Source organism: Dipodomys merriami, unplaced genomic scaffold (genome assembly GCF_024711535.1).
Source record: "Dipodomys merriami isolate MVZ:Mamm:240054 unplaced genomic scaffold, mDipMer1.0.p SCAF_128, whole genome shotgun sequence".
In the NCBI taxonomy this organism is placed as follows: Eukaryota; Metazoa; Chordata; class Mammalia; order Rodentia; family Heteromyidae; genus Dipodomys; species Dipodomys merriami.
The window spans coordinates 2,086,057-2,107,491 of NW_027202582.1; the positions used below are offsets into that span (position 1 = coordinate 2,086,057).

General features: G+C 58.4%; 2 protein-coding genes and 1 long non-coding RNA gene across 7 annotated transcripts in view; 1 reads left to right on the top strand and 2 right to left on the bottom strand.

Annotated features, from left to right (window-relative positions):
• The window catches only part of LOC138824307 (N-terminal kinase-like protein), a 17,033-nt gene extending 15,101 nt beyond the window's left edge, over positions 1-1,932 (top strand). Inside the window, exons 12-17 of one of the 3 annotated variants that reach the window (XM_070018108.1) lie at positions 5-169; positions 364-506; positions 1,077-1,148; positions 1,233-1,436; positions 1,516-1,576; positions 1,673-1,932. In XM_070018108.1, the coding sequence (XP_069874209.1) occupies positions 5-169; positions 364-506; positions 1,077-1,148; positions 1,233-1,436; positions 1,516-1,576; positions 1,673-1,797 (770 nt within the window). In that variant the 3' untranslated portion in view covers positions 1,798-1,932. The remainder of the gene's footprint in view (positions 1-4; positions 170-363; positions 507-1,076; positions 1,149-1,232; positions 1,437-1,515; positions 1,577-1,672) is intronic. The other 2 variants (XM_070018111.1, XM_070018110.1) reach the window with 2 other exon arrangements.
• Positions 1,907-19,684, bottom strand: LOC138824302 (latent-transforming growth factor beta-binding protein 3). Of its 2 annotated transcripts, none has more exons than XM_070018097.1 (27): positions 19,106-19,684; positions 15,786-16,109; positions 15,494-15,696; positions 15,264-15,369; positions 15,082-15,174; positions 14,830-14,952; positions 14,089-14,244; positions 13,802-13,987; positions 12,662-12,678; positions 12,515-12,587; positions 12,269-12,367; positions 9,867-9,992; positions 9,629-9,760; positions 9,405-9,533; positions 8,917-9,039; positions 8,705-8,827; positions 6,748-6,870; positions 6,436-6,555; positions 4,594-4,722; positions 4,153-4,320; positions 3,861-3,944; positions 3,449-3,577; positions 3,199-3,336; positions 2,845-3,006; positions 2,671-2,754; positions 2,466-2,597; positions 1,907-2,379 (listed from the first exon to the last, which is right to left on the bottom strand). In XM_070018097.1, the coding sequence occupies exons 1-27, from the start codon at positions 19,425-19,427 to the stop codon at positions 2,228-2,230; spliced, it is 3,756 nt and encodes a 1,251-aa protein (XP_069874198.1). In that variant the 5' UTR covers positions 19,428-19,684; the 3' UTR covers positions 1,907-2,227. The 2 variants fall into 2 exon arrangements, with proteins under 2 accessions (XP_069874198.1, XP_069874197.1); XM_070018096.1 differs by having other exon boundaries at positions 14,089-14,247.
• Positions 19,685-19,740: 56 nt separating this feature from the next.
• LOC138824315 (uncharacterized) lies at positions 19,741-21,111 on the bottom strand. Of its 2 annotated transcripts, none has more exons than XR_011371060.1 (3): positions 20,830-21,111; positions 20,042-20,138; positions 19,741-19,864 (listed from the first exon to the last, which is right to left on the bottom strand). It is a non-coding gene; the product is annotated as an uncharacterized lncRNA (long non-coding RNA). The 2 variants fall into 2 exon arrangements; XR_011371061.1 differs by having other exon boundaries at positions 20,042-20,155.
• Positions 21,112-21,435: the final 324 nt, after the last annotated feature.

Sequence of the window (21,435 nt, forward strand, 5' to 3'; positions counted from 1 at the left end):
TCAGAGAAGGATGTCCACGCAGCCTCCAGCCCTGGGGTGGGAGGAGCTGCCGCCAGCTGGGCAGGCTGGGCTGTGACAGGGATGTCCTCACTCACCTCCAAGCTGATCCGCGCACACCCCACCACCACACCGGCTGAGACCAATGCTCCCCAGCGATCACCCCCTGAGGGTAAGCGTTCTAGCCCGGCCACGTCAGTGGCTGAGAGGGTTGGGAGGTGCTGGCCCCCAGAGTTGCTACTGTCAGGCTGGGGTAGTGACAGGGGTGTAGGGGATGGAGTGGGGTCTAGTCCCCCTGTGGGCTTTCCCCTCAGCACCCTCTACCCTGTCCCAAGATCTCCCTGACAGCTCAGGGACCTCTTCCAGGACACCCTGCCCCGGCCCCCACCTCGGTCCCTGCTACTCCCACAACCTCGAGTCACTGGGAGACACAGGAGGAGGACAAGGACACAGCAGAGGACAGCAGCCCTGCTGACAGATGGGATGAGGAAGACTGGGGTAGCTTGGAGGTGAGTGGGGCTGAAACTCCCCAGCGGCGCTAGTCTAAAATCCTATGCTGCATCAAGGGCGCATATTAGAGTCTGACCTGACCTCATCAGCCCGGACCGCATCCTTAGCAGGAAGGCCTCATGGAATTGGCCGCTGGAAGCCAGAGTGAGCAACTGAGTCACCCCTTAGCTCCAAGGGCCACCGGGAGGAAGCAGGGAAGGAAATGGTTGGGGAGCCTGTGAACTTCTTACATGCCTTCATACCTGTCCCTCCATCACCTGTTTCAGTGTCCACCCAGTCCCAGGCTTAGGCCTCCCAGGAGAGGCCACCCCCAGGTCTACACCGAGACCAAGCCTACTGGGAATTTCCTGTGTACCCCAGAGATTGGAGGGTGGGCCATGGGCATCTTGACCTCATCCCTGGCCTCAAAGAGGGGTGACAGCAGATTGGGGGTCAGCTTGCCAACTTCACAGGGAAAGCAAATGTCCAAAAGGGTGGAACCCCTAGCCAGGAAGGCACTGGGATGAACTTAGTTGTCCTTTTGGGAGTTGATGGTTTCACTGGTCATGTCCCCCCTTCCCTCACCACAGCAGGAAGCTGAGTCTGTATTGGCCCAACAGGATGACTGGAGTGCCAAGAGCCAAGAGAGCCAAGCTGGGCAGGTGAGCTGGCTGAGGCCACAGGCTGTTGGTGGGCAGGATCTGGCCCTTCTCATCAATAGGAGCCTCGCCCCTTTCCTTCCACAGGTCAGCCACCCAGACCGCAAGGCCCTCGAGTCAGACTGGAGCAGCTGGGAAGCCGAGGGCTCCTGGAATCAGGGCTGGCAAGAGCCCAGTTCCCCCGTGCCACTCCCTGAAGGCACGAGACTGGCCAGCGAGTATAACTGGGGTGGCAATGAGTCCAACAAGGGTGACCCCTTCGCTGCCCTGTCTGTGCGTCCTAGTGCCCAGGTACTGGTCCAGCGTGGGTACAGTTGGGTAGAGTCAGTGAGGAGCTGGCCACCATCACAGTCTGCACTTCCCTTTGCAGCCCAGGCCAGACCCAGACTCATGGGGTGAGGACAACTGGGAGGGCCTGGAAACTGAGAGCCGTAAGTACTTCCCCCGGAAGTAGACGAGGTTCTGGGTCACCGACCGCAGGCAGGTCTTTGGGTGGGAAACTGAAAGCCAGTCCTTCCCATCCTCAGGACAGGCGAAGGCTGAGCTGGCCAGGAAAAAGCGCGAGGAGCGGCGGCGAGAGATGGAAGCCAAACGTGCAGAGAAGAAGGCGGCCAAGGGCCCCATGAAGCTGGGAGCCCGGAAGTTGGACTGAACCCTCTTGGGCCTTCCAGCCACGGAGGGGAGGCCCTGCGGATGTATTTATTGTACAAACCATGTGAGCCTGGCTGGCCTGGCCTGGCACATCTCATGTGTACATAATCAGAGCCACAATAAATTCTATTTCACACCCCTGGCCCAGGTTCAGTTAGCCCCAGCCAGACTGCTGATGTGAACAGCCAGTCTGCTGTGAAAGCAAAGACTACAGGAACTGTCCTCCGGAGGAAGGGTGTGACAAGTGCCCTGGAGACCCAACAGCTCATGACGGGCGGCCTGCTCTGAGCACCTCTGGTGTTAGGGTGCAGGAAGAGGTCTGTGGACCCCAGAAGGTCCCTGGGTCTGTGTCTCAAGTTTAGACCAGAGCAAGACACCAAGCTCACTCTCCCCACCCATTGTCAGTCTCGGAGGTGAGGCCGAAGCGGGCGTCAGCGGCGGCGCTGGGGCACACAGGTCCCGTGCGGGCGGCTGCGCACGTAGCCAGCTTTGCAGACGCAGCGGAAGGAACCGCTCGTGTTCACGCAGCGCTCGCTCTTGCACAGAAGCCCACGCTGGTTGAGCTCTCGGCACTCGTCAATGTCTGCAGGTGGCAATGGCAGGTGTGAACTTGGCATGGCGTCTGGTCCCGGCCCAGCTGCCGGCCCCGGCCCCTGGTGCCCCACTCACCCACACAGCGGGCGCGGGACGCGTCCAGCTGGAAGCCGCCCGGACACTCGCACACGGCGCCGCCGGGCCGAGGCACGCAGCGCCCGCTCACGCAGCGGCACTCGTCCGAGTCCTCCTCGGAGCTGTCCTCATCTGTCAGGCCGGAAGAGTAACGGATCACCATCACCCCCAGCCCGCCGCCTCGCACGCCCTGCCCCCGCCTCACCTCTCGGCCGCTTCTCCAGAAGCAGGGGGCTCGTGTCCCAGAAAGAATTGCTCTCGCTCTGCGACGGGCACTGGGCCTGGGACGCTGGAATTGGGGGCAGAGGGTTCATGGGTGTACCCCACCCCTTCGACCGCGCCGCGCTCCCCGCTCCCGCTCCCCCCGCGGCCGGCTCACCCGCGCTTCGCGGTGGGCACGGACGGCACTGGGTGCCCCAGCCCCGGCCCTGGCGACAGCAGCAGTCGTCGAAGGTGAGGGCAGGCCCCGCGAGGGGCCCCACGCACATGCCGTCCTCGCCGCGCTGGCTCCAGCACACTTCGCGCCGCTCCGGACCGTGCTCTGCGTGGGACCCGAGGTCAAGGAGGAGCCGGGGGCCGCCCGGCTTCCGCTCCGCTCCACACCGACCGACCGACGGGGACGCGGCCGCTTCCACGGCGCCCCCTCGCCAGGCTCGGGGGCGGCCGCGGGTCCCCGCTTGGTCCACGGTCCCGTCGCCCCGCCCCGCGTCCCCGCTGCCGGCCCGGGCCTCACCCAGCTCCTCGGGGCTCAGGCACTGGCGCTGGGCCGGGCTGTACTCGGCAGGCGGCGTGCAGGCGCAGCGGTAGCCTCCCCGCGTGTTCTCACACACTCCGTTCCGGCAGTTGGACTCGTCCAGGCACTCATCCACGTCTGCGGGGGGGGGGGGATGATGGCAGGGCCAGGCCTCATGCGGGGGGGGGGGCGGGAGCGGCTGCGGGGCTCGGGCCGCCGGGGGGGGGGCGAAGAGGGGCGCCCCGCTCACCCACGCACTCCAGCAGGTTCCCGTCGTAGTAGAAGCCCTGCTTGCAGTAGCACTCGTAGCCGGGCTGCGTGTTCACGCACTTGCCCTCCTTGCAGATCTCCGCCCCGAACAACACGCACTCGTCAATATCTGTGGGGTGACGAGCCCCGTGGGCGCCGGGCCTCGTCTGCCCCAGCAGCTCAGCGGGCGGGAGCGCAGGTGCGCGGGGAGGGCGGGGCCTACAAGGAGGCTGCAACCCCAGACAGGCCCCGCCCACAGCTCCAGGCCGCACTCCGGAGGGTTGGCGGGCGTGGCCAGCACGGACTGGGCGTGGTTTTCCAGTTGCCGCCGGGCCAACTACACCAGAGAGCCAAAGCCAATCTGCAGGCGGGATGGAGGTTGGGGGCTGAGGGCAGAGCCGCTCCGGGCTTACCACGGTGGGCCGGGATGCCATAGTTGACAATGTTGTTGTCCTGCGTGTAGCCCTTTCCATCTGGACATAGACTATGAAACTCGGCTGCGGGTTAAGAGAGGCCATGTGTAGGGAAGAAAGTAGGACTCAGCTGTTGGCGACCAGAAACAGGTTGGAGCTCTCCCGTCCCTTCCCAGCTACCCCGGGGCGAGGGGGAGGGGAGGGGGGAGGAGGGGGGAGGAGAGACCATTTTTCCCATTTGGTTTCCAGATGATCACACAGGCTCTGAAAAGAGGCCTGCCTGGCTCCTGACCTGAGCTGTAAACTGGACAGGGGTAGATTTCGCAGTGGTCTCCCCAGCCAGCGCCCAGCGAGCAGCAGCACTCTTGTTGGGTGACATTGGTGGCCAACACGCTATCGCAGAACACGGTATCATCGAAGTTAAGGTAGCACTCCTTCTTATGGTGGGGTTGCTCCACCTCTGAGGGGGGCAAATTGTAGCTTAAGTCCTGTAGCAGGTGGCCTTGGGCATTGCCCCCCTTCCTCCCCCCTTTCCCTGGCTCTCTTTATGGCTATGGCAGAGCCAAGAGCCTTCAGAGAGTCCTCAGAGGGCTAGCCCCCCAACTCCCCACAGGCAAAAGGGATTACTTCCTGTTCCCAGAACTCAGGAGGGTGGGATCAGGCCATTAGCTCTGAACCTCAGCAGCAGCTCAGGGAATCCTGTGGTCTGGGGGAGAGCTAGGAGGGTACTCACCCTCACAGCCATGCTGGTCCTGGGTGGGTGTGAAGCCCTCCTGGCAGACACAAACGTAGGAGCCCTGCAGGTTCTCACAGGCTCCGTGGGGCAGGCACAGGCCAGGGTCCTGACTGCACTCATCTATGTCTTGGGAAGCAAGAATAGAAGCAGAAGTGGCTCTAAGGAGACCCTTCCCTCTTCCCCAGGCCTCACCCGCACAAGTTGGGAACCTGAATTTCCACTTTGATTTCAACCTATACAACAGAACACAACAGTGGGGGGGGGGTGTCCATGTCTGATATTCACTGGTGCCAGCCTTTGTAAATCAACATAAGGCCGCCACTGACAACGTAAGGAAGCCCTCGAAGACTTTGGCACTTGACCTTCAGTTTGGCTTCCCAATGCCGTTCAGACTCATCACTGACTGTTTTGTTCTACTTTAAGACAGAGTCTTGCTATATAGCCCAGGCTGATCTCAAAGTCTAGATGGTCCTTCAGTCTCCCCAGTGGCTAGGATTATAGGCAAACTTCATTATACTCAAATCCCATCAATCTTCATTCTAGTCCTTGTCCTAAATCCTTTGCTCAGCACATCAGTATTCATTAGCCAGGTGCTGGTGGCTCATCACTGTTAATCCTAGCTACTCAGGAGGCTGAGATCTGAGAATAGCTGTTGGTAGCCAGACCAGAGAGAAAAGTTCATGAGTCTCTTATCTGCAATTAACTAGAGAAAACAAGAAATGGAGCTGTGGCTTCAAGTGGTAGAGTGCTAGTCTTGAACACAAAAGCTCTAGGACAGTGCCCAAGCCCAGGAGTCAAGCTCCAGTACTGGCAAAAATAAATAATAACTAGGGCTGGTGCCTCAGTGGTAGAGTGTTTGCCTCACATGCATGAGGCCCTGAGTTCGATTCCTCAGCACCATATAAACAGAAGTGACACTGCAGCTCAAGTGGTAGAGTGCTAGCCTTGAGCTGAAGAGGTGAGGGACAGTGCGCAGGCCCAGAGTTCAAGCCCCAGGACAAAACCAACCAAAAAACAATGACACCAAAAAAAAAAACCTAGGTGCTTCCAGGTCTCGGTACTTTGTACATAATGTTTTGGAGGCAAAATACAATCCAGTTCTCTATTTGCATAATCCCTATTATTCTCAAGATCCAATTCTAGTAGTCACCCCATTAACTACTAGTCCAAACTTTCCCAGGTACCTAAGCCCAGAGAAACAGTGTACATGTTACTCTCTTCCAACTAGGAGTCCCACGTAACTGCCCTGTCGCTCTGACTGGGCAAATAGTAGGTGTTGAGTTACCTCTTGTTTTTTGTTTGTTTTGTTGTTGTTGATGATGATGTTATATAACAGTCTTTATATGTACCTCAGGCTGGCCTCAAACTCAAGATCATCCTGACTTGGTATATATGTTTAGCCAATTATCTCTTGTTGGTAGTGAATAGACTAAGAGAGGGTTGGTGGGCTAGACTAATATATGTGTAAAGAGTTTGGCAGGGGGGCTGGGAATGTGGCTTAGTGGTAGAGTGCTTGCCTAGCATGCATGAAGCCCTGGGTTCCATTCCTCAGTACCACATAAGCAGGAAAAGTAGTGCTGTGGCTCAAGTGATAGAGTGCTAGCCTTGAACACAAAGAGGCTTAGGGATAGTGCCCAGGCCCTGAGTTCAAGCCCCATAACTGACCAAAAAAAAAAGTTTTACAGTGACTGTGCTACAATGGAAACACGGTGATTGCTACCCATGCCATGCCATCCAAGTGAGTGACAGGATGGATGAGTGTAGCATGGGTGGATGGGGGATGGGAAGGCGGGAGCCACAGCGTCTAGTGGATTACCATGCCCTGCCAATTCCTCATACCTTGGCACTTCCTGCCACCCACCAGCCGGTACCCCTGGGGGCAGAGGCATCTGTAGGAGCCGTTGATGTTGATGCAGTCACCCCCAATGCAGGCCGCAGGGAAGTCACACTCGTCAATGTCTGCAGAGGACCAAGGAGGTGGAGAATCTGGACTGACCCCCTACATGTAGCCGCCAGTGCCCCTCCCCCCAGCCTGGGCCGTTCCCACACCCCCACACCACACCTTAGATATGGATGGGGACTAGACCTGGGTAGCAAGGATCCCTAGGGTAGGGAAGGATAGGCCAGTACCCCAACTCTAGGACTCCTCACCTTCGCAGTGGTTCCGGTCCCTTGACAGATGGTAGCCAGAGGGGCACTGACACTGGAAGGAGCCCGGCGTGTTGGTACACATGCCATTGTCACACACGTCCCCAGCTTCGCACTCGTCCACATCTGTGGAGCACAGGGAGAGTCAGAGGGTCAGGCCAAGGCCTCTGCCCATGGACCCAAGCACTGGAGTAAAGGCAGCAAGGCTGGTCAGAAGCACGGTGCCCACACATGGCTCTCATACGCTGCTGGCCAAGCCAGGGGCTCCCTGAGCCATCTGCCCTCACCAGACAAGAGCTAACCCTCCCGGACTCCCTCCATACCCTGCTCTGGTTTCGCTCTCATTTATTGCCCTTCTCCCCACCTGCCCCTGTATGTGTGCCCATAAAAGTTCTACCAGATGTTCCCCTTAACCTACCCCCCCATTTGATGGAGCAGGCCCACCTCAGCACCCCGTGCCCACCAGCTCATGAATGGTTCCAGATGGAGATGTCTGGCTTAAGATTCCCAACCTACTCAGTCCATCCTCTACTAGCATCCCCAGCTGGACAGCCCTCAGGGACCAGAGCAACACCACCCACCTTGTCACCAAATTAGACACCTGGAGGGCCCATCAATCACTTGCCTCCTCCATCTTGACTTGTAGCCAACAAGCCTAGGTCATTTGTCCTAATATCACACCATCTTGCAGTCATCCCAAACCTCTGCTCTCATTCAGCCCACCTGCTGTTTTGTGCATGCTTTAATACTGGGGCTTGAACTCAGGACCTCAGGCTCTTGCTTATTTTCAGTGTGTGTGTGTGTGTGTGCTGGTCCTGGAGCTTGAACTCAGGGCCTGGGCACTGTCCCTGAGCTTTTGCAGTCAAGGCTAATGTTCAACCACATTGAGCCACAGCTCCACTTTCAGCTTTTTGGTAGTTAACTGGAGGTAATAGTCTCATAGACTTTCCTGCCCAGGCTAGCTTTGAACTGTAGTCCTCAGATCTCCTGAGTAACTAGTATTATAGTCATAAGAATAACTCATATTATAGTCATAAGACATGATTTGCTTACTTTTTTTCCCTGTGTTTTTGTCTTTTTTTTTTTTTGTCAGTGGTGGGACATGAACTCTGGGCCTGGGCGCTGTCCCTCAGCTCTTCAGCTCAAGGCTAGCGCTCTACCACTTGAGGTACAGCGCCACTTCTGGTTTTCTGGTGGTTTATTAGAGATAAGAGTTTCACAGACTTCCTTGCCCAGGCTGGATTTGAACCAGGATCCTCAGATCTCAGCCTCCTGAGTAGCTAGGATTACAGGCGTGAGCCACCAGCGCCTGGCTTTTTTTTTTGTTTTTTGTTTTTATAAACTGTGGATCAAACCCAGGATGTTACACTTGCTAGGCAGGCGCTATGCCACTGAGCTACATCCCAGCTTGCTTAGCTTTTTAGCTCAAGATTGGCCATCTACCACTTGAGTCACAGATCCACTTCCATCTTTTGGGTTGTTACTTGGAGTCTCAGATCTCAGTCTTCTGAGTAGCTAGGATTGTGAGCATGAGCTACCAGCTCCAGTGTGCCATGCTGTTCTTTCATCCTTGGCTAATTTCTATTACTTGTCCTTCAACATAGCTCAGGGCTCCTTCCTCTAAGTGCTATTGGTATGTCCAGAGAGCACCCAGTCTCCATTCAGACCTGCAGCAGTTCTGTTTCCCTGAATCCTACCCTGCCTCTTGGTGCCTAATAAACACTGGGGGGGGGGGGGGGGGAGAGGGAGAATTACTAACTGTGCCTCCATCTTCAAACTTAAGTAACATGTTTTGCAAATGCAGCTGTAAACCTGGCCTCCTAAGACCTTGGAGGCCACTTTGCAGCCCCTTTACTATAAATTAGTGTCCTCCCATCCACTGGTTTCACAGGGTGACCCACTCCCTGACTTCAGCCGGGGAATGGATGGTGGGTGCCCCGGTGTGCATAGTAGAACTCACCCAGGCAACTGTGACCATCAGGCCCGGGCGCATAACCCTGGGCGCACGTGCAACGGAAGGAGCCCGGGAGGTTCTCACACCATCCAGGTGTGCAAGGGCTGCCCTCTGCACACTCGTTGATGTCTGCAGAGAGAGTTCCACTTAAACACTGGGGACCTGGCACCGCCCCTCCATCACGCGCCCCGTCCCGGGAAGCCAGGCTCCGCCCTCACCGCGGCAGACTCCGCCCCCCTGGCTGCGGTAGCCAGGCTGACAGGCGATGCACTTGAAGCTCCCAGGACTGTTCTCGCATTTGCCATCGGGACAGGAGTTCGGGTCCCGGCATTCGTCGACGTCTGCACAGGAGGGAGAAGGAGGTGCGCTGTCGCTTGCTGGCTCTCAGGGTCCTGGGCAAACTGAGCCCCCTGGGCTTCCCGGACCCCCAGCCTCAGCGTCAGGGCTGCGCGGGTAGGTCCCACCCCAGGTCGAGGGCCAACTGAGGAACTGTGTGTGTGTGTGTGTGTGTGTGTGTGCGCGCGCGCGCGTGTCAGGAGTAAGACTTGAACTTAATGGCCGGGGCGATGTCCCTTTTTTTTTCTTCCATCCAGGCTGGCGCTCCACCCTTTAACCCGCCGCTCTTCTTCCGGCTTTGCCTTTCTTGCCCGGGCTGGCTTTGAACCGCGATCGTCAGAGGGGCTGGGCTCGCAGGCGTGGCGCGTACCTTCGCACAGCGGTTGCCGCGAGGCTTTGAGCCGGTAGCCGTAATAGCAGCTGCATTTGTAGTGCCCGGGGTAGTTGATGCAGAAGCCGCCGTCGCCGCACACGTGGGGCTTGGCGCACTCGTTCAGGTCTGCGCGAGAGGAAAGGGGCGCGCCCGAGGGTGTTCCAGAAGGCTCGGGGCGCAGAGCCCCCCCCGCCCACCGGGGACGCTCGCGCGGCCCTCACCCACGCACGAGCGCCCCCCGGCGCCCACGTGCAGCCGGTAGCCGCGGTTGCAGTGGCAGTTGTAGGAGCCGGCGGTGTTCAGGCAGCTGCCGCGGCCCAGGCCGCAGGGCTCCGCCTCGCACTCGTTCACGTCTGCAAGGGCGGCGTGGAGACACGTGAGCCGGGCCCCGCCCCGAGCCCCGCCCCTCCGGGCCCCGCCCCTCCGGGCCCCGCCCCTCCGGGCCCCGCCCCCGCTCACCCACGCAGTAGCGGTGCTGGGGATGCGAGCGGTAGCCCGGGTTGCAGTGGCAGGAGTAGTCAGAGGGGCCCGGGATGCACTCGCCGTGCCCACAGATGTTCTGGTTCAGCCGGCACTCATCGGTCTCTGCGGCGGGGCGGGGTGGGGTGGGTCAGAGGGCAAGGCCCACCCCAGCCCTGTGCACCTCGACGCCCAGGGGGCCACGGTGACCTCACTTTCCCCAACACCATCCTCCTCACTCAGGAAGAATCTCCATGTCAGGGGGGGCCCCTCGACCCCCCAGCCTTCCCAATACCCCACCCTCCAGCCGCTCCGGACCTTAAACCCCGAGCCTCGGCGCCAGTCACTTCTGTCCTTATTCCAGAGTGGCTGATTACCACCCCCCCCTCCCCAGGCAGGCCAGAAGCCGGTGTCCCCGGGAGCCCTGACTTGTGCCACAGCTGTTGATAGGTGGTCAGATGCAGCCTAGAATAGGGCTGACTTCTGCTCTGCCCCAAATTGACATGCCAGTGGGCTTTTGCGGGCTCTTTTCTGCCTGAAGTACCTCTCCCAGGACCTCCTCAGTACCCTCCCTGCTTGCCCTGTCCTCCACATCCCAAGAGCCTCCCTTCCACCTGAGCCCAGGAGCTCATTTAGGCTTAGGGATCAGTCAGGCTGCCAGCTCTCTTGAGGCTTTGTAGCCCACAGTGGATCTGATGTTTGGATCTATCTGGCTGTGCTGGGTGACTTCAGGCAAGTTACTAACCTCTCTGACACTGTTTTCTTATCTGAAATTGAGGCAAGCAATGCTTAGTTCACAGTATGAGAAGGTGTGTGTGTGCATGCGCGTGTGTGCGCGCACGCACACACACATGTACTGGGACTTGAATTTGGGGCCTCTGGCTCTCACTTGACCTTTTCATTCAAGGCTGATACTCTACCACCTAAATTACACCTTTGGCTTTTGGCTTTGGTTAATTGGAGAATAAGAGCCTCATGGACGTTTTCCCCAGGCTGGCTTCAAAATGTGATCCTTGGGGCTGGGAAGGTGGCTCAGTGGTAGAGTGCTTGCCTTGCATGCCTGAGGCCCTGGGTTCGATTCCTCAGCACCACATAAGCAAAAAGAAAAAAGCCAGAAGTGGCGCTGTGGCTCAAGTGGTAGAGTGCTAGCCTTGAGCTGAAGGGCTGAGGGACAGCGGCCAAACCCAGAGTTCAGGCCCCATGACCAGACCCAAAAAAAAAAAAAAAAATGTGGTCCTCAAATCTAAGCTTCCTAAGTGAAGATTACAGGTGTGGGCCACCAGTGACCATCTTAATTTTTGGGGGGGAAGTGGCCATCAGAGAGAGGTTTGCTCAGTCTGAGCTAACATTGATTAAAGTGCTTTCTCACTTCTCCTAGCCTCTGGCAGCAAACATAGGCCGGCTAACAAGGCCCATGCCCTAGGCTTGTTCAGAAACATGGATCTCAGTGTAGTGTCTCCCTCCTCCACCAGTGATTCATACTTCTATTCCTTTGCCCAAACTGAACTCCCCCTGGAATTTTCCTTTCAGGAACCTGTATGCCCCTTCCTCTTCCTCCTCTTCCTCCTCCTCCTCCTTTTTATTCTATTTTTGGTGCCAGGACCAGGGCACTGAGTTCAACTTTTTCACAGGGTTAGTGCTCTACCACTTAAGCCACAGCTTCACTTTTGGCTTTTTTGATGGTTAACTGGAGGTAAGAATCTCATGGAATTTCCTGCCCAGGCTGGCCTTCAACCATAATCCTCAGCCTCTAGAGTAGCTAGGATGACAGGCGTGAGCTACCGGTGCCTGGCTCCACATTTTTAACAATCTTTAAAGCCTTCTCCAGAAAGCCTTGTCTCTCGTTGCCATCCTGTATATATATTATCATATCCTATGGAGTTCCTTTTTTTTGTTTATTCTTTCAAAGCATTTGAAATATATTAGATTTTTACTTATTCTCTGACTTACTTAACCTGCTCATCACTGCATGGTGGGTGGGTCAGAGTGGATTTATGAGACAGGCTAGATGTTTACTTATCTGGGTTTGTTGTTGTTTTGTCTGCTCTGCAAGGACAAGGATTTTTTTTTCCAGTCTGGTTTTGTTTACTATGCTAATCCCAGCATCTCAATAGAACCAGGCACATAATAGATATTCAGTGTAAACTGAATTAATGAATGCCCTCAGATTGGGTTCACTGCCATATATTCCCTGGCTCATGTGGGAGTAGGGTGCGATCTCTGCAGTTCACCAGAACTTCCCTAGTGCCCAGCCCTGGGCAAGCATTAGCATGTTGGTGGTAGAGAATGATTGTTTGTTGGGAGGAGGGAGAGCCGCACTAGAAGGAGAAAAATAAACTGGGGGTGTGGCCTCCTGGGTATTTGGGAAGTAACAGCAGGGCATGGCCTGCTGCCTGCCTTACCGGTGACCTGGGTCGGGGCAATCTCCACGGCGCTTCGGGAAGGAGGCAGGTCTGGCAGGAACCGGTGCATAGTAGGTGGTGAGGGGCGGGAGATCAACTCTGCAGGCAGCAACACAAACTCCTCAGAGGGTGAGGGGTGACTAAAGCTCCCTCTTCCATCCCATTATAAATGTCTTTCCCCCACCCCACCCCCCACTTCCCAGTGACTTAATCCCTGAAGTCTCCTCCCTGCAGTGCCCAGCTCACCCGGGAAAGGCCGGGCAGGCGTGGTGGTGGCAATGGAGTGGCTCTGCTGCGCTGATCGCTCCTCGCTCACTGGCTGTGGGTGACAGCAGCATGGGCCCCCGTCTCCCCCACCGCCTCCACCCCTCCCGCCCAGGCTGTCCTACTCACTGGATCCGTGGTCACCCCTAAAAAGGAAGAAGATGGAGATATTAAAAGTTGAGGTGGGAGAAGAGGTCAGGGTATGAGCAACTGGGTGTGAGCTAGACTGGGTCTTGTGTGTGTGTGTGTGTGTGTGTGTGTGTGTGTGTGTGTGTGTGTGTGTGTGTGTGTGTGTGTGTGTGTGTGTGTGTGTGTGTGTGTGTGTGTGTGTGTGCTCGTGTGTTGGTATTGAGGCTTGAACTCTCAGGGCCTTGCACTTTTTTTTTTTTGTCAGACATGGGGCTTGAACTCTGGGCCTGGGTGCTGTCCCTCAGCTCTTCAGCTCAAGGTGAGCACTCTAGCACTTGAGCCACAGCACCACTTCACCACTTCTAGTTTTCTGAGTAGTTCATTGGAGATAGAGTCTCACGGGCTTTTCTGCCTGGGCTGGCTTTGAACCGGGATCATCCTATCTCAGCCTCCTGAGTAGTTAGGATTATGGGTGTGAGCCACTGGGCTGGGCTAAGACCTTGCATTTTTGCTTGAGTTTTTCCCTTAAGGCTGGTGCTTTATCACTTGAGCCACAACTCTACTTCCAGCTTTTTGCTGGTTATTTGGAGATAAGATTCTCCTGGATTTGTCTGCCCAGGCTGGCTTCAAAGTGAGATCCTCAGATCTCAGACTCCTGAACAGGATTGCAAGTGAGCCTATGTTTGGCTAGGGTAGGTCTTTAAGAGTTCAAAAATCATATCTCGACCCAGGCGCCCTGTGACTCATGCCTGTAATCCTAGCTACTCAAGAAGCTAAGATCTGAGGCTCAAAATTTAAAGTTAGCCCGAGGAAGGAAAGTCTGGGAGACTCATCTCCAATAAACCACCAGAAGTGGAGCTGTGGCACAAGTGGTAGAGCGTTGGCCTTGAGCTGAAGGACAGTGCCCCAGGCCCAGAGTTCAAGCTTCAGACCCAATCTGAAAAATAACTAGAGTAAAAGGATTAGGAGTGTAGTTCAAGCGGTAGAATGCCTGCCTAGCAAGAGAGCAGAGCCCTGAGTTCAAACACCAGTACCACCAACAATTAAAAGAGAGTTAAATGTGAAGTCCTGTCAGTGGGTTTTAGGGAGTTAAACATGAAGTCATATCTGTGGGTTAGGGGTCATGGAGTCAGAGCAGACCTCTCTCTTCCTCTGTGTCCTGGGGGGATGGTGCCCGGCTGGGGCTTTCAGGGGGCTGCTGGAGTTTGGGTGGCCCATCTGGATGCAGGAAAAGAGAAAAATCGCTTTCGCCCTGGATGGTGAGTGTCTGGTGGGAGGTAAGGATGTGGTAGCCCTTCCCCGCGGGGCAGATCTCCTTGAAGGCAGCTGCAAACAAGACAGGGGCCACAGTGGACACAGACATGAGTGTTTGGCCTGGTATACGTGGCCAGCCAGCCCCCAACACGATCCCTCCAACGTGTCCTCACCAGTGCCATCTGCAGGGCAGCGCTGGCACCGTGTGCCCCAGGCCTTGCCCACACTGCAACAGCAGAGCTGGCGGGTGAGGCGCGTGGTCAGGGGGTGCTGGCACTGGTACTCGGGGCTCACCATGCGGAAGCACAGGCTCTTCTCCTCTGGCTTGTCTGCTGCAGGGGTGAAGGGCAGGCTCATGACCCTCAGCACTGCCCACATCCCTCATCCCTCTGCCCAGCTGCTCCAGACTTTGCTTCTCTAGTTCCCACGGTGGCCCTGACCTCATGTCACCCAATTTTTCACTCTTCCTTCCACAGATGAAGGACCTGACACGGAATCCCAGCGCCATCAACCCTGATCCTACCTGCTCTAGCCTTCAGCTTCCTGCAGTCAACTCTTGACTTGATTCTGGGGTAGGTGTGTGTGTTGGTCTTGGAGCTTCTGGTGTGTGTGCGCGTGCGTGCGTGCGTGTGTGTGTGTGTGTGTGTGTGTGTGTGTGTGTGTGTTTTGGTCTTGGAGCTTGAACTCAGGACTCTGTCCTTAAGCTCTTTTTCCTCAAGGCTAGCACTCTTGAGCCACAACTCTACTTCTGGCTTTCTGGTAGTTAGTTGGAGATAAACGAGTTCCATAGACTTTCCTGCCTAGGCTGGCTTTGAACTGTGATCCTCAGATCTCAGCCTCCTGAGTGGCTAAATTTCTCCAGGCCTCTGACTCTTGCTGCTTAAGTTTTACCCCTTTCACCCACTCCGTCTCACCAATGCACTGCGTGCGGGAGGGGCCCAAGCTATGGCCTGGTGGACAGACGCAGCGGTAAGAGCCGGGGCTGTTGAGGCAGTCACCATGGCGACACATGCCGGGCATTGCGCACTCGTTGATGTCTGTGGTGAGGGAGAGTTTGGTCCCTTTGGTCTGGGGCCATTTGAGTGATAGCAGCCTGCCGCAAGAACCTCGGCACCTCCCCCCACACCCCCTTCCGTCCCAGAATCCCAATCTCCCGCTGTCCGTACCCTGGCAGTGGGTGCTGTTGAGCCTTTTGTAGCCCTGGGGACAGTCAGCACCCACCTCCCCACGTACAGGTCCTGGCTTCTGCACCCCGGTGTCTGCAAAGAGAGGACAGCATGGCAAGGGGGAGGGGGTGCAGAGGGCACCGGGGAGCGTGGCGTGGGGAGGGGACTTCCCACACACTCACACTGCAGCTGGGGACACTTGTGGCACTTGCTCTGACCCCAGGCTGTGCCGATGCTGCCGCAGCAGTCTTCCTGCTTGGTGAGGCCTGGCAGGGGGTTGCTGCCACACTGCGGGGAGAAACGTGGACAGGGGTCACACGCGGCACCCAGCCCTGTTCACCCACCTTCTGAGGTCCGTTCCCCTCCACACCCCTTCTCTCCGCAGCCTGGGCTCTGAACTGTGTTCGCTCACCGGCTGCTTGGGCAGCGTGTCCTGGAAGCAGCGGCCCAGGGGCTTCTGGGTAGGTGGCCGCGGGTGCAGGGGCTTGGGGTGAGGCAGCAGGTGCTGGACGGGAGCCGGGCCCTCGGCGTTGGGCCCCTCGATGCGGTGTACCTGGACAGAGGCCTCCGGCGGGTGGTGGACACGCACATTCACCACGGGGGGCGGGGCCTGCACTGGGGGCAGGGTGTGGTGGCCTCAGGGCTGCTCCACCTTGGGAGCCCCCCCTTGGTAAGCATCCCAGGATTGCCCCCTGGCCTGGTACCTTCTGCTGAGATCTGTCCTGGCCCCAGGGGCACCAGGAAGGCGGCGTGCTGGGCTGGGGGTCCGTCCCCCTGTCCAGGAGGGTCGGCAATCACCTGCACGGCGTAGATGGCGTGCTTGCTGGCCACCGAGTCACCCTCCGGAGCTAGTGCACCTGTAGACAGGGGGCCGGCCCGGCCCGGCCCGGGGCCGGAGCCAATGGTGCCCGCGGCTGCGCCTCCTCCAGCGGGCACCTGGCAGAAGCGGCCCGTGAAGTCCGGAGGGCACAGGCACTGGTTTCGGGAGGAGCACTGGCCGCCATTCATGCAGGGCAGAGGACAGACCACTGGGGAGGAGAAGTGGGGGTCAGGGTCTGGGAGGACCCCACCCACCACTTCCTTGCCACACACTGGCCCTGTTCTCACATGGAAGATGGTTTTGGTCATGTAAGTGAAAACAGCCCTCCCTGACAACCCCCCTCCCACCATGGTTGATTATGGGGCCTGAACTCTGGGCCTGGGCGCTGTCCCTCAGCTCTTCAGCTCAAGGCTAGCCTCTACCACTTGAGCCACAGCGCCATTTCCGGCTTTTTTCTGCTTATGTGGTGCTGAGGAATCGAACCCAGGACCTCATGCATGCAAGGTAAGCACTCTACCACTAAGCCACCTTCCCAGCCCAGGTTCTAAAGTCTTAAGTGGCCAACTTAAATGGTGGTTGGCTCCTGTGTGGCACTCACGTCCCCGCTTGCACTCATCTGCGGGGCTGTTGTGCCAAATAAGGCAGTGACTGTACAGATGCCTGGCCCAGTGGGGCGCACACACAGACTGTTGAGAGTACGGTGCAGTAAAGGATGATGGCGACCCTTACGGAACAGCCTTTCCTGGGGATGGATTCTTTCTGACCCCTCCACTTGTTTCTCCTAATTTAGTCCTCTGCCCTCTCTCCTCAGCTCTTTGAACACCACCTCCACCCCCCACCAGCCCCCAAGGGCTCACACTGCTGCCAATAATACCCCATCTGTGGACACAACCACAGCCTCTGACCCTTCCAGAACTTTCTCCCTAACACTTTCCAAGATCAACAGCTCTCTACCTGGGGTCACCACTGGGAACCCTTGCTTGCTCAGATACATGGAACCCAGCCTCAGGCCCCCATTTACAGAGGCTCCTCCAGTTACAGCTTCTGAAATGTTCCTGAAACCCATCTCTCCTCTACCCCTGGCCTCTGTCCCTCCTCTGTGTCTGGTCATGATGCCCAGACCCTCCCTGGCTTCCGGTCTCTCTCCTGCCAGGCTACAATCCCAGCATCCCTAGAGACGCCTGCCTCAGGCAAGTCTGGCATTTCACAATTCCAGCTCACCATTTTCATCCTCTGCTGGGCATACGAGAGAACCTTTATTTTATTTTCTTCCCCAGCTCTGAGGTGTGAACTCAATGACTTGGGCTTGTTGTGCCTCCAATTCTTTCCTGGATATTCAAGGCTCTCTACCATCCAGAACTTTCTCTCAGCTCATCCCCCTCTGCCCCTTCCATGGTATATATATTCCATTCCTGCCTTTTCCTCCACCCCAGAGTCCTATTGGCCACCTCTGTTAAAACCTGATCCTCCTGGACTCATCTTCCCTAGGAAGAACCATCGTCCTGCCCCATCCCTGCCATGTGTTCTCTGAGTTACAGCCCCTCTGTGCGGCTTGGCATGGTTGGTTACAGTGTCATGTCTTCCCTACTACAAAGGGTGTTTGGAAGCCTGTCATCCTAGCTACTCAGGAGGCTGAGGATCTCAGTTCAAAGCCAGCCCAGGCAGGGAAGTTTATGAAACTTTTTATCTCCAATTAATCAGCAAGAAGTTAGAAGTGGAGATGTGGCTCAAATGGCAGAGTGCCAGCCTTGAGCAAAAAGTCAAATGAGAGCGTGAAGCCCTGAGTTTAAGCCCCAGTACAGGGGAAAAAAAAAAAAAGCATTTGGAGGCCAGAGCTGGGGCTCAGGAGGATGAGGGAAGAGGTGACTGAACAAGACATGAGACCCTCTTTCTCCAGGTATTCACACCTGACCTGTTTCTAGCCTTGGGTCCTGAGATCCTGTACCAGCTCCAGCATCTCCTGGATACCTAGACCTCCTCATAGAGAGGGGCAGCCCTATCCCTGGCTAAATTAGGGTCACACCAAGAGCATCCTAGCCCAGCCTGCCCTCCCCCCTCCCCTGCCCGGCCCCCTGGGGCCAGGCCTCATCAGGCACAAGAGGTGTGTCCTGGGCCGGGGGAGGCAGGATCCTCTCCTTCCTGCCTCCCAATGAGTCACTCATAGCGGCGTGGATGACCTCCTGGTGACATCCGCCCACTGTGGCCTGGGCACCGAGCCTGGGGGATGTGGGCAGCACATATGGAGACAGCAAGGATGGCCAGGGGGTCTGGGAGGCTGGGCACACATATACTCACAAGCACAGTCAAAGCACACACCGACTCATTCTGACACCAACACAGACTCACTATGTAAACACTCCCATCCACTCCCTGGAAGTGAGCACAGACACATACCAGAGACAATAACAGACATGAACTAATCACAATGTGCCTGTGTAAACACACACACACACACACACACACACACACACACACACATCCTTATCGTGAGAGGGGTGAACCGCATGAGTGGGGCTCCTCAGGTCTGGAGTGGATGAGGAATGTGTGAGGGGGGCTGTTTTGCTGGTGCCATCCTGGGCTCGGCCTAATTACCCTGTCCAACAGGGTAATTACTACTGGGACACCTCCCCCCCCCAGCCTTGGCACACAGGGAGCTCTTTGGGAGGCAGGAGGAGAGGAGGCACTGGTGACCTAAAACAGCCCCAACTCCAGGCCTGCACCCTACTTCTCAGGCCTCAATGCCTCCCCCTCTCTGCCCTGGCTCCTCCCCCAGAAGGCAGGTGTCCCCTGGCAGGCCCTGCCTTAGACATTTTTTAAAAGGCTTCTGTTTCTTGTGAAAATATTTACCCCCCTTTTGGAGACTTCCTGCACCGACAGGGGTGTGTGCCACCTCTCCAGCACAGCCCTGTCCCCTCTGCCTCTGCCATCCAGGACCCCAGTCTAGGCCCCAACTCTCACCGAAAGCTTCCAAGTGCAGGCCTCCGTGCGCCCGCACCCTTCCCCAACTCTGGCCTTGAGGACTGCAGCCTCCCAAGCCCCTCAGTTCCCTAGGGCCCCAGATGGGGGTGGGCTCTCTGTACCCCATCTCCCCCCCCCCGCCCCCTTCATCTTCTCTGCCCAAGGCTCCTCTACTCTTGCGCGTCTCCCGCCTGGTCCTGGCGCCGGTCTGTCCCGCACTTCCCAGCCGCAGCCCCCGGTGCTCACCCACGCGGAAACCGGAGCCCGTGAGCGTGTCGGTGCTGTGGCCGTTCTCTCCGATGAGCGTCATGTTGGAGCCCTGCTGACAACTGTCCCGACACTGGCCCTTGAGGCAGGTCCGCTTGCAGATCACCGGCGCGAAGACCACCTTGAAGCGCTCGCGGGCCAGCGCCCCGCCCCCGCCGGCGCCGCGCTCGCCGGTCGGCCCCCCCTCGGCCCCGCCGCCCGGGCCCAGCAGCGGCAGCAGCAGCAGCGCCAGGAGCCCCGCCGCCCCTGCCCCGCGCATCGCAGGGGCCAGGCCGCCGGCAGCCCCGAGGGGCCCGGGCATCCGGGGCCCGCGCGACCCCGGGGGTGGAGGGGGGCGAGGGGGAGCCGGGGGGTCGGGAACCCCGCAGAGGGTGGAGAGGAGCGGAGGGAGCGGGCGGGGAGGGGACGGCAGGCGCGGCCGGGGGCGCCCCCGGGGCGAGGCCGAGAGGTGGAGGCTGGGACCGCGGGGAGCGGCGGACACGTCCCGGCCAGGCCCGGGCCGGAGTCGGGAGCCCGCGGAGGCGGAGAGGAGGAGCGAGGGAGGAAGGCCGGGCGGCCGGCCCGCTCCGCGCCCCTCGCCGCGGCCGCCGGGACGCAGGCAGGGCGCGCGGGGCGGACGCGGGCGCGCGGGGCGGGCGCAGGGCGCGGGGCGGACGCAGGGAGAAGTGAGCAGTTGTTTTCCCTGGCTGGAGCGCGGCGGCGGCGGCGGCGGCGGCGAGGGCGAGGGGGGCTGGGACGCTGGCCCGGGGCCAGGGAGACAGTTTTGTTTTTTTTTCTCTTTTTTGGCTCACTTTTTTTCTTCCTGGCTAACGCGGGGTCGCGGCTGCCCCGCGGAGCGCGGGTGCGCGGCCGGGGCCCCCCCGGGCGCCCTCCCCCGCCGGGCCCGCCGCTGGGCGCTTTCCAGGGAGCCCTCACCTGGGACCCGCGCGCCGGCCCGCCAGATTCCTCCGGGCGGGGCGGGGAGGCCCGGGGTACGCCGCCTCCCGGTCCGCGTCCGGGCGGGAAACCGAGGCTGGGGAGGAAGAAGGGCTTTGCCTGGGGTCACTCGGACGATCGGAGGCCGCGTGGGCTCTTCTTCCCCAGCCGTCCTTGCCACCTGTGGGGGGGGGAGTCCTCACCGCCCCCCAAAGTCACTTCTCCCCTCCGAGGCTCAGCCCTTTGGCCAAGGTTCAGTGAGGTCCCAGGAAGAAGCCAGTGGGGTCCGGAAGAGGATCAGAAAGAACCGCGCTAGACGCCCAGTTTTCCTTCCCCCGTCCCGTCCCCCCCCCCCATTGGAGAGCTTCCCGGTGCCCACCCTGCCACCTCCCCCTCTTCCCCGGGGCTGGCGGGCGGCCTCAGACACTGGAATGGCCAAGGTCTGAGCTCAGGGGCTGGCCCCCTTCCCAGGCTAACAGCCGGAGGAGGGGGGTGCTGCTTGGGGGCACAGCAGGGCCCCGGGCACAGAGTGAGGAGGGGTCTTGAGTTGGTCAAAGCTAGAGGGAAGCCAGCCCAGCCCACTGGTTTGGAGGGTGAGTGTGTTTTCGGGGTGGGGGGGCAGGCCTTACGGTGAGGATGGGCCAGGAGACCCCAGGATCCAGTGTCTGACTCGAGAAGTCAGCTGGGGGGCGGGGTGAAGGGTCTGGATCATGCCAAGCCAGGGTGGAGCCAGACCTTCTGGAAGAAACCACGGTTGGCAGTCTGATGGGGAAGGGGTTTGGGCTTACCTTCAGGCGCACCTGTCCCGGGAGCTCATGGCTTTTCCTGTGAGGTGTTTGTTTGGTCAGCGTTGGTGGGGGAGGATTGAGGAAGACGCTTAGTTGAGCTCTTGAACTGCTCAGTGCCTCTGCCCTGTTCAGTACAGCCGGGGATAGAAATGGAGTCTGGACTGAAAGGAGAAAATAACTTTACAGCCTGGGAGAAGCCAGCCAGACCCCATCTGGGGCTGGGGAGGAGGAAGTGGAGGCAGCAAAGAGGAGCAAGGGTAGAAAAAGCAGGAGAGGCCATGTCCCCACAGGAATCCTGGAGGGCCTGGGAGGCGGGGGCCCCCCTCCCCTTGGCTCTGGTCACCCTGAAGCTGGGAGTAATACTGAATGCTTACCACCTGCCAGGCGCGTAGCATTTTACACTCATTTTTTCCTTCATACTCATCTGAACCCGATCCTGCCCCGTCTAGAGCAGGCTGTGGCTCACCTTGGAACACAGCACAGTTCAACAGTCTAAGCTCAGAGTCTTCATCTCTCCAAGCCTCAGTTTTGTCACCCATGAAATGGGCTCTATTCATGTACCACACTGAGAACAAAACTAGTCCTTCACCCCTTAACTCCAACGAG

Excerpts from the sequence above, each read along its gene's own strand:
- LOC138824302 (XM_070018096.1), bottom strand. The coding sequence starts at position 19,427 with ATGCCCGGGCCCCTCGGGGCTGCCGGCGGCCTGGCCCCTGCGATGCGC. Across the intron at positions 9,040-9,404 it reads GCGGCAACCGCTGTGCGAAG|ACGTCGACGAATGCCGGGAC; the intron begins GTACGCGCCACG and ends CCTCCTGTGCAG. Across the intron at positions 3,578-3,860 it reads TGGCATCCCGGCCCACCGTG|ATATTGACGAGTGCGTGTTG; the intron begins GTAAGCCCGGAG and ends GTCACCCCACAG.